The following is a 12,387-nucleotide window of genomic DNA, read 5'->3' as shown; positions in this document are numbered from 1 at the left end:
GGACTTGTTTGATTTCCTAGATGTATGTGTAAGTCTCAAGTACTAAGCAAGATACTTTTGCAGCCCGTCTTTGAGCTCAATTTTCTAAAAATTTATTTTTTTCTCAAACTTATTTTTAACCACATATTTCTACTCTTTCAATAAAATAATTCTTACATAAATCTAAAACTTTTTAACAAAACATTCTCCAAAAAATCACTATTATAAAACTCATTTTCACCAAAAAAAGAGCTCAAACACAGTCTCTGTTACTCATAAAAAAGATTTAACTTACGTGGGATGCAAACTGCAATCTTCATGGCCTTCGTTCTAATCTTCGTAGCTTGGTTCGACTCTTGACTTCCGCAGCACATCAACATCTCAATGATGCCTTGAGAGATATGGCCATTTAACGAGATCTCAATGACCACTTTTTGCTGATCATGAAAAACATTGAAAGAGTAAATATACATATAAGAAGGTTCAAGGGTTTCTTTTCCATTTCTTGCATGTCAACTATGTGTGTGTGCGTACCTTCATTCTTCCGTGGAATATAGGGACAATGAATGCAGGGGACAATTAGCTTTGAGAAATTTTTGGAATATCAGATGACTCACTTGTGACCCGTATATATAGTTGTCAAAATCTGCAAAAATTTCACTGTTGGTCCCCAACATATTGCCTCATTTTTCAAGTTGGTCCCCAACTTTTCGTTAGTGTTTCACTTTTAATTGTTATCGTCCAAGGAAAGTTAGGAAAAAGAAGTGGGACCAACTTGTTGGGATCCCTTGTCGAAGTTTCAATTTTTTTACAGTTAGGATGAGGCTTGCACCAGTTTGTTTACATCTCAATCTTCATTATACGCGCTTATCGGGGGCAGACCCAAACAGTTCGAACTGTGGAGTCAAAAATGAAATTTTTTTCGAACAATGTATCATGAACAAAAAGGAGAAATCGGTGGTTTGCTGTTCATGTTCGGTGTTTGTACTTTGGAAAGAAATCGGTGGATTATATGATATATTTATGGACTAATTAATGGATATGGACAATGTGATATGGATATAGATTTAGAATTTAGGCTTTTTGGGTATTGGACTAGGAAAATTAATTAGGTTGACTTACCAACTTAGCATAAAATTACGTTTTCAGCAGGGGGAAAAAAACTGTGAGGTCATTTGATCCCACATGACACCATGTGGGTCCGCCTCTGGTGCTTATAAAACATGCATTTACAAATATGAGTTTGCAAAATGGGTTCTTCATTTTGCTTGACCAAATTCTTCACAACTTTTGGATTAATTTTTTTATTAAAGATCTTATACATATACAAATTTTAAAAGTAACAATGAGACTTTAGTTGATGACATTTTGTCTAATTTTTCGACACTATATATTAAAATTTAATTTAAATTCTTAAATTATTAGATATATAGAGGATGGATTTAATTATTTGAAATTTTCCCTTTTAACAACCAAGATTTGACTTAAATTTATCTCTCCTCTAAATTCTTATGAAATGTTAAGATTTCGTTCAACATTTGACATTCAACCTTGAATGTTAATTATTAGATATGTATTTTTTATTATATTTGACTTCCACAGTTCCACATTTGTTTGTTAATAAAGAAATGGACGTATTTAGTAACTGGCCCGTTTAAATCTTAAAATGTTAAAATTGGAGAGGAATTTTTTAGAGATTTCTAAATTGGTCCCCAAAGTTATTTACTTCTAATTTTTTATTAAATAATTCTAGATTAAAATTTACTATTTTTCTTGAAAGGAACCAAAAACTAACGATTTACTTTGTGAAAAATATTTTGTACAAGTTTCATAATATTACTGCTACGGAAAGAAAAATAATGCATTATGCCGGAACAATAATATTTATTTATTGCACACAATCCTTCTATCGTTTGATAATTTTCAATTTTATGAATTTTTCAATTTCAGATACAAAGGTGGTGAGAAAATTAATCAAATATTCTTAGACAAAATAGTGTTGCAACAAAATTTTACTATATATGAAAATAAGGTGAGAATCACAAAGTTAAGATCTCTGACACGATAAAATTCCCGAACCTTGGCATATTATTTATTAGACATCTCTCCGTTATATTTAAAATGAAAATAATTCCCTAGTCGTGGAGATTTTTTTGAGAATATGATCCTGAAGAGTCAAAATCTCCTTTCACAATTAAGTAATTTAATTGTGTTGGATATTGGTTAAATAAATCGAGAATTGAAAATCGATTAAAGTGACTTCGTATCGACTTCGGCCAAAAACTCAAAAGCTCGACTCAATCCGTTTAGGCAAATTTGTTTGCCACTTCGCCGCTTCCGGGCGCACAAACGGGGATCGACCTTTTGAGGACCGTGCGACCGCATGGTTGGTAAACCGCACGGTTGTCCGGTGAATAGACACCTTTTCATAAAGGTGCATTGTTTGGAAAGGGTGCATGGTTTGGCATCAACCATTTCGTCCACACCCTTTCATGGTCTATAAATAGGACCCTTTGGGTGTCCTATTTCTCACAATTTGATATGCAAAACATCTCTCATCCTCTCTTCTATCCAAAATCAAAATCATTTCATTTATTTTGATTTTCCTTCATTTCATCCTTGGAGTACATAAGCCTAAATTTGGTTCGTTGTACTTGTGTTTTGGAGTGCTACAAACACAAGTGTAGCCATTGTATCTTGGGAGTCGATTGCCGAAATCCGTAGGCACCGTTGCGGGGCAAATTCGACTTAAGGACAAAGAGTCCAACTCTTGCCTCGGCTTTGTCCCTACTTTCTTCTTCTTCTTGTTTGTGTTTTTTTTGCCGTTACTCTGTCCAACTTTCGGCACGGATTTACAAACCATCATTATACTTATTTTGGCGTCACTATTCACAAAGTTCCTCCAACAAATTGCAATTAAGCCGTTCAACATTTGGCAAGACTTCTATAAAAAAAATATTTTAGCTTTTAGACTTCCCGCAATGTTCATATTTAACCACTAATCACCCTAACGACTCTAATTGTCATTTTGTATATATCAATTGTCAATTATCTTTCCTATGTCCCACAAATGTCATAGAATATTTAGTTTGGAAAAGTACTAAAACTGGTCATAGAAGGATCTATCAAGAAACACAAAACATTATTATAAGTGGTCAAAAATTATATAATAATACTCTGTTTTAGAGTAATGTCGGGTTAATTATCGAAATGGTCACTAAACTTTCCCACCTGTTACTATTTGGTCAATAAATTTCAAATGTGTTAAATAAGCCACTGTTGCTTTTTATATCCCAGCCATTCCATCTACTAAGATTTAATGAAAAATCAACATCTTTGTTATTGTGTCAAATTGGAGAATGACGTTGCATCTAATCTTTTTAGGGTCTATTAAGTACGACTATTGTGTGTAAAACTTTATCAATAGAGTTTTTACTAGTAGAGCCTTTTCAAGAAAATCTTTTAATAAAAAGTTGTTCGTTTGATAGTCAATCTGAAAAATGTTGTGAGTACTAAATAGATTGTTTGGTAGTGTAACTAAAAAGTGCTGACCACATACTTATGTGGCTAAATTTTAATAATTTATTAATATATAATATTTATTTCCATTCATTGAAACTATTAAAATTTATTTTAACTAAAATAACGAAGTATTATTATGTAAATGAATATCAAGTTATTTATTTGTGTAGATCACATTATTTATTTTATTATATATTTTAACTAATTGAAATGGGGATTGTATGTGACATTTAATAGTTAAAATGATAAATAATACTAAAAATAAGATAGAAACATATTTGTAAACCTTTCAAAAGGAAAGTTTAAATTATAAAAGTTCTTATATTATTCCATTGTTATTTCGATGTTAAGATAGTTTGGATATATTTGTATTTTAATATATTAATAAGGATAATTTCATTAATTGAAAAGTTATATTAAATACATATTTCAAATTTCTTGGATACAAATAGGGATGACAATTGGGTCGAGCGGCTTGTCGACTCGCGAAAACGGGGGGCTTGTGGATGGCTCAGACTCGTAAAAATACGAGCTCAAGCGCGAGCAGAGAGGGCCGGTGTGTTGGTCGAGCTAAGCCCGCTTGGCTGCACAATGGTAAGCCGTTCGGCTCCTGGCTCATTAATTGTAAGTGATCGAAATGGTCACTTTTTTTGAAAAAGTAACTGTTTCGGTCACTGATTTTTTTTTTCTCACTTCTATTAAATAGTCTTATTAACACCCAATTTTTTCATCTCAATTCTCAACTCTCTTTATATCAAGTTTCAACTCTCTTGTGCAAAACAGCCTCGATTACTTAGTCAATTATCTATCATTATATTATATTGATCATTTTTTACAGTTTATTTAGTTTCAATTCATCAAATTCTCATTTCTCACTTTATTTATTGAAAATTCGTCCAATTCTCGTTTCTCACTACATTTATATTTTTACTAGTTTTATATTTAGATTTTATCACAAATAATCAAACAAATGGATTAACGCTCATTTGTTGAGAGCTTGTTCAATACAGAATGTGGGCCACATGACAAATCACCTAAGACGCCACAAAGTCAATTTCAGAATGAATTTGCCGGTCTAAATGACGTAATCATACATGAAGACGTTGACATTCACGGTCATGGAAGCCACAATTTAATTGATTTGGATGATATTGATGTTCCCGAAGCGGAACATGAGAATAAAGAGCCCGAATTAAACATTCCAGATGCTAGGGAAAAACGAAAGGAAGAAAAAAGGAAAAATGTTGGGATTACTTTAAATTGATTTCAACGGAAAAAGTCGTCAATAATCTCATAGAATCTAAAGCAGTATATAAATACTGCCAACAAATATTGGCATGGTGAAAAGGAATTGGTACCACCCATCTCAACCATTACTACAAAGCATGTATGGTCAGACATGGACTTCTTCTAGCCGATCAAATACAATTGCAATTTGGCAGTCTAAGGATCGATTCTACGACTTTACCCCTATCCACGTGAGTGTATTCGGAGGAGAAAGATCAAACTGGAATGGTGAAATTTGTTGCAGCCACTGAGTTGTCTCTGGCTATTGTCGACAACCAACACTTCATCTCATTCGTAAAAGAATATTTGCAACCAATGTACTTTGGGGTAATTCGAAACGCTCTTCGCGTCGATACAATACAATATTTCAATAATTCGAAACAACAATTAATTATGGCTTTGCAATAATATGGGGGTGTTATATCTTTAACTTCAAATATATGGGAAGTGGTTAATAAAAAAGCCTATATAGCTGCAACCACACACTATATAGACCCACTTTGGTACATGCATAAAAAATTATTGCTTTTAGAATTATTAAGTTTCCTCGCAATACTAATAATATATATAATGATATTATCATTATTGTTAGAGAATATAATTGTGAGACTAAAATTCGGTCTTTTACTTTCGATAATGCTAGTGTTAATAAGGTAATTGTCGATAAATTGTGTAGGATACTGCAACCTGATTTCGTTGAGTATTTATTTAATATTCGTTGTGTGTGTTATATTTTGAATGTAATTGTGTAAGGTGACTTTCAATATATAAAGGATGAACTTTAAAGTATTAGGAATGCACTAGTATATATCACGATCTCTTCTAGTAGAAAACAAGCATTTGAAGATTATTGTGCCGAAATAGGAGTGACAACTGTTAAAACATTTGTTAGCGATGTAAGCCATAGATGAACTCTACTTACTTGCTATTAAAGTCATGTGAATGTTTCGAATATTTTAATAACTAACTTTTATAACAACAGACACGTTAGAAGCGATGGCGATGTTATGTTGAATGATCCAATTGGATACTAGCTTTGAAAGTTAAAAGATTTTTGACATCATTTTATGAAACCACAAAAATTTTATCGGGCGTTTATTTCCCCACAAGCTATATGGTACTTGAACGCCTTTATATAATTACAAGAACATTCCAAAAATATAAAAATGATCATGATTTTAGTGAAATTATAATTGTGATGGAATTAAAGTTTAAAAAATATTTGGAAGACCTGCCTATGTTATTTCTTTTAGCATGCGTAATGGACCCCCGATATAATTTATCGGAAACTAAATACATAATTGATCAAATCAATAAAGCATTAACATTTGATACACCTATCACCTATAGGAATTTAGAACAAACATTATGTAAAATGTATGAATTATATACAGACTGAATGTGTGTGAATGTTAGTCGGGTACTCTTTGCACCTACGTCTTCGGCTGAAATTGAAAAAGATGATGTCGAAATAATGAATTTATTTCAAGGCATTAATACATATAGATATGATGCAACTACAATTTGTTCATCTAGTGCCATGTCGTCTACATTTGCATCTCATCAAACATCGGTCGCAACTCAAAATGCGATGTTTGCCAAATTAATTGATTACTTCAATCAGAATATGCCAACAAACAAAAAAATTAAAAAAAAGTTCAGAAGAAGTAATTGAATTCTGGCAAAAGTATGAAAGACGTTGGTCAATTGTTTCTGCAATTGCGAAAGATCTACTGACACCTCCGATTAGCACTGGTATTTCTGAGCCTGTTTTTAGTGCAGATAAAAGGGGTTTTGACCGATGTCAGGAGCTGGCTGAAAGAATATGTTTTGGAAGCTCTAATATGCTTGAAGAATTGACAGAACGCTCATTTTCGACTATAAGATAAATATACTGAAACTGTATGTCGTCAGGTAAGTGATATTTGATTTAATTATATTAATCAAAATTTCTTATTTTTTAATTGTTATATTTAATTTTCTTTAAAAAATTGTACACGTAACCAACAAGTTTTTCGTGTATAATTTTTAAATCCACTTACTTAAAATTGATGTAATCGATCCCAAACCCGAATAAAGGAGGAGGGTTTATATTTTATCTATTTCAAAAAGAAAATGAAAAAAATGTATTTTATATATATATATATATTTCAAAAAAAAATTGTTTTCATTATATAAATATTTAATACTTTATAGAAAATATTACTATATGATATAAATAAATAAATTGTCCTTATTAAATTATTTTTTTTAAAAATACATTTGTATTCATTTGTTTTTTCCGTTAAAAAAAAAAAGGACGAGCTCGTGAGCCAAAGCTCGACTCTCGTGGGCCGTGTTGAGCTCGCACAGAAGCAACGAGCCGAGCTCAAACTCTTCTAGTTGAAAATGAGCCATGAGTGCGAGCCGAGCTCATGCGTATACGGGCCGAGTTGAGCCATTGCCATCCCTAGATACAAAGCTTTCTGAAGAATTTGAGCTTCTTTAAAATAACTTATAAAGAAATTTTATTGGTCAACAAGCACTTTTCAACTTTAAGCAAAAATCCATTATTTTAATAAAAACAGCTATTACTAGGGTCGGATAGCGAAATTGTCAAACCGTGAAATCAACTGAAACTAGTTTTTGAAATCGCTGAATTGGGTTCACATAGATCCCTCAACATTTTGATTTTGGATTGAACCAAATCGTTTCAAATTAGTTTTATTTAGATTTCAATTTTTGCAAACCATTTCAAATTGTCAAATCAATACAACAAGTAAAAATAATTGAAAAATAAGTGACTTTAAATTTTATTCAACACAACTGAAACTTAAAGCATCCAAATTCAAAATATATATCCATATTATATCCAACCCAGTTAAATTCAATACCCAATTAGACAACTATCCATTCCAATGAATAAAATAATAAGTACCCATAAGTCATCACAATTGTGAAAGAAAACTCCTCAAATTGGTTGAAGTATTGAACTTTTTTCAAACCATAATCATCAACCGTCCATTGCATTGAGTAGACAATTAAATTTTAATAAACTCACACCATTTCTTTTCCTTCTATTAATATTTTTTCTCAAATTTTGCCTAAATTTCCATGTAAGTTTATCCAAATTTTCTTATTTTTTTGTAATTGTTTATTATATTTTATTGATAATTGTTTTGTTTTGTTGTGATTTGTCCAAGCCCTTAACTTTTTTAGACGATACTATTTGTTTATTTACATCTCAATTTTCTGGTTAGATCATATGATTTATTATTTATATTTAAACTTACTTGTTGAATTTTACTATTAATCGATAGAATAATTTGATAGATTACTTAAATGATTATTGTCAAGATTTGACTAATGAGCCTTTCAACCTATTACTTTGGTGGAAATTGAATGCAAATAAGTATGAGATTACCTTCGAAAATTGTCAAATATGTGTTAGCTATTCAAATATCCAAAATTACTGAATTTATATTCCCTATTAGTTGTTGAATTTTTTTTTTTTTTATTCTTTTAGGAGTTGGTTGAGCTTAAAGATGGTTGAGGCGATGATTTGCCCTAAAATGTTGTAGAGTAATAAGGAACTTATAACAATTCGTCAATATTTGAATAATGTAGAAGTATTGGATGATCACAGAAAACTGTAGAATAAATTATCGTATTTGATCTTCTTATTCGTTTTTTTATTAATTGCTTTATATTGTGATTGTAATTAATGAATACATTCACTATATTCTTATCTTTATATGGAGAATCAATAATGTGTTACAGCTGCGAATGTGGCTCAAATTGGCATTGGCTAATAGGTTAGCTCTAAAATATTTGTATCATATTATTGCATGTAATGATTATAAGTGAACTTTGATTTTTCTAATATTTGTAATGTCACTATTTAGTTTTAACATGAAATTCTAGACTAATATTTATGACTTTGTGTTCAATCTATGTCCTTTCAAACCAAAATAAGGTTGTTTTGGAAGAAATGAGTGAGGATAATTCTACGATATCAATTCTAGAAACACAGCCCGGTGACAAACAAACCTACAGTTTAGGAATACTAAGACAACATGATAAAAGTAGGAGGGATGATCTTTCGTGTGATCCTATAGATGAAGAAATTGTTGAAACTGACGATGTAATGGAGTCAACTTAATGGTGATGCTAGCTTTGATGAAAACCAACCTACAGTTTTAGGAATATTAAGACATCATGATCAGAGTAGGAGCTATGATCTTTCATATGATCCTATAGATGAAGAAATTGTCAAAAGTAATGAGGAAGTAATGGAGTCAACCTGATGGTGATACTCGCTTTGATGAAAACATTGTGATTCCATATAACGCCACAATCTAGGAGCTACAACCTCTTAGCTAAGGTTATAAGGTCATTAAAAGACTTTGCACGTACTTGTTAGTTGGACAGTCCAAACAGATGATGTCCACAATACAAGTAGATAATAAGACTTCATATGAAGAGGCCATAGATTATGTCAATGCAGATTTATGGCAACAAGATATAAATGCTAATATGGAATCCATGCATTTTGTTTAGGTCTAGGAAATTGAAGACACACTGGAAATGACAAAATTCATTGTGTGCAAATGAGTAAAAAAACAATAAAAATAAAAATAAAGGAGTAGATGTGAAGGTGGATATGAATAAGTATTAAATTTACACTTATTTAAGCCACAAAAAGTGTCTTTCGTTAGTATTATAGTGAACTTAACACTTAATTATTCGTATTTTTGGATTATGTCAGGAGAAAATTTGGGATTGGACTAAATATTGGTTAAGAATGACGAAAATGAATGAAATCTACAGCTTTGAGATCAAATTCAGCACTTTAGAAATTGAAGGGCTTGATTTGAAATAAAGAGGATGTGAGCTGCACAAATGAATTTTTATCAAGGACTAAATTACATTATTCGAAAAAAGTGAGGCCTTGGAGAGAAATAATACATCAAATGGGCCTTGAAACATAGAATTAGTTGGGAATCAAATCCAAAGGAATTAGAATCCTTTTTTAAAGTAAACAGAAGCTGGCGATAGGCAAATAAAAGAAAAAAGCAGAAGACATAGAGGAAGGATGACAAAAAGGAAGACGCAGAAAAATGTGATGGAAGAGAAAAGATGGCTAGACAGCAAAATTGAAGAAAATATATCATATTACATCAACTAATTATCGAGAGATTTACGATACACAAGGAAGGAAACGAAAAATATTTTTGGAATCGTATGGCAAAAATCAATGAAAGCGAGGAGTAACTTTTATCATGTTTATTGTAATTAAACTCGGTGATATCTTTTAATCTTTTTTGTTTTATTTCAACATTATGGGAATCTACATAATTATATCTCACGCTTCTTGGACATCTACTAAAACTACAATTTTCATGGAGTATCCAATGAAGCAATTAATTGAGACTCTTCCTACATACTCTTTGTTATAAAGCCAGAGAATGATTGGATTCACCGGGCGAAGAAAGCATTAGGATGATGATATGGTACATAAGTGTTTCACAGAGTACTTTCCAATGTCAAAGGTAACTAAAAGTCATGAGATCTCGACATTTCAACAGGCAAATTTAGGGAGTTTTCATGAAGCATGTAAAAGATGCAAGACAAATTCAGGAATTAGACATGTACAAGATTATAAATAACACAATTGCATTTAGTATTAGGCATGTTTAATTATTATTTAGTTAAAATAAATTTTGTTTTAAATTTTTTTATTATTTTTGGAGTCGTCATTCTAATACCACTGCAAAAAATTAAAATAAACAATATGGTTGACCGCGGTCAACTGCGATGCAATACAATCACTAAAAGTTTGTTGTTTATCGTGGTCAACCGTGGTCAAACATAGAAAATGAACTAAGGCTATCTCCAATGTATGCACCATTTCACTAAAATGCTCCAAATTTTGGTGCAAATTTCCTCCAATGTGGCACCAAGCTTTGCACCATTTTGGTGCAAATGGTGCAAAGTATATAATATCATTTTTGCCCTTGCTTTTCCTTTTCCAAACAAATTGATTAAGGATATTTGTGTCTTGTGCTATATATTTTTTAATACAATAAATTATTAATATTATTATTTGTATTTTAAATATAAAAAATAATAATCAATATATTAATTAAAAGAAGAAAAAATTTAAAATATAACAAACACGATTGTTTCTTAAATTAAAAATGAAATATATTAAATGACGACATACGTATGATAATCTAATTTTATTTAAAGAAAACGATATGAATTCAGAGAATTAAATTGCAATAATATTTCGACTTCGTAATATCGTAATATCTTAATTCGAAATGCATTGCACTATTTTTTAATGGCATGATTTAATATTATCATTGTTGTAGTGTTTTTATTAATTGTACTATTTTTTTTATATTTATTAATGAATTTAATCTTTTTTGTAATTTAATGTAATTATTTATTTAGTAATTTTTGTATTTATAAAATATTATGTAAATAATATTTCAAATAAATAAATTATTAAGAATAAAAAGGGGAAGAAAATGGTTAAATACTGTTCATTTGGTGCAAATTTTAGTGTAATAGTTGGAGATAAATTTTAGTTTGGTGTAAGATTTGGTGTAAAATTTGATGCAAAATTTGGTGCAGTGCTGGAAATGGTATAAGAGATCTATTTTTTATTTATTTATTTTTTTAACTTTAATAAGTTTTAACTTCAAAATTTCAAAATTCTCTCCCTCCTCCATATATTTGACACCCAAATTCACATAATCACCAACTTTTTCATCATCAGTATGTTCAATGTTTTTAAAAATCATGAAAAGTTTAAGTTTCACTCAATAGTATTACATAAGATTTTTTTCTTTGGAATTTTTCTAATTTTGTTATACTAAATTGAGATAGATGGATTAAGTAGTTGATGTGTTGCTCTTTTATTGGAATCTTGATTATAATTACTTATTATTTTTTTGTTAAAGTAACTTACAATCTTATTCGTCGAAAATAGGCACAAAGAACGAGAAATTCCTTTGAAGGAGGAGAGAAGATAAAGTAAAGGAAAATATTCTTCTAGTTTCAAGGCTAACTCCATCTCGCAAAACTTATCAGGCAAGTCCAAATTTTCTATCTTTTATTTAATTTCGATAATTTAGGCTTTATAGCATTACGAGGACAATGTAGAAATTAAATTTGGAGGACATGAATAATTTGTGTGTGATTAATTTAGGTTTAATTTTGAGTCAAAACAGGAAAACTCGTTAAAAATTTTGAAAAAAATAAATAAATAAATAACTTTATTATGTATACTTCTGTGTGATTTGACTTGGACAAAGTAATTCATATCAACTGATGAAAATGTAAATCGATTCCTATGGACACTCAGATTTTTAATTATTTATGAATCCTATTAATTTATACTTGTCTTTTGAACAATTCAAGCACGTACTCATTCTTGACTACACTTATAATTGATTAAAAATTGAGTTGCATAAGTCAATCACCTCAGAATTTTTTAAGACCTTAGAACATATTTATTAAACCAACCACTCATTTAGAACCATATTGAAAATCCTTTTAGAATAAGTTTAGGAATGATTAGATCCATTCGAAACCAAAAACATCACCACT

At 30.3% G+C, this 12,387-nt stretch overlaps 1 protein-coding gene across 1 annotated transcript in view; it reads right to left on the bottom strand.

Annotated features, from left to right (window-relative positions):
• LOC111366716 (heavy metal-associated isoprenylated plant protein 47-like) overlaps positions 1–519 on the bottom strand; it is a 929-nt gene extending 410 nt beyond the window's left edge. The window contains exons 1-2 of the mRNA XM_022987419.1: positions 514–519; positions 275–416 (exon numbers count right to left, since the gene is read on the bottom strand). Coding sequence (XP_022843187.1) covers positions 275–416; positions 514–519 — 148 coding nt within the window. The remainder of the gene's footprint in view (positions 1–274; positions 417–513) is intronic.
• Positions 520–12,387: the final 11,868 nt, after the last annotated feature.

This window comes from Olea europaea, chromosome 18, assembly GCF_002742605.1.
Source record: "Olea europaea var. sylvestris chromosome 18, O_europaea_v1, whole genome shotgun sequence".
Lineage (NCBI taxonomy): Eukaryota > Viridiplantae > Streptophyta > Magnoliopsida > Lamiales > Oleaceae > Olea > Olea europaea.
Note: the sequence above shows the minus strand (reverse complement) of the source record. Positions and strands in the feature narration are given on the sequence as shown.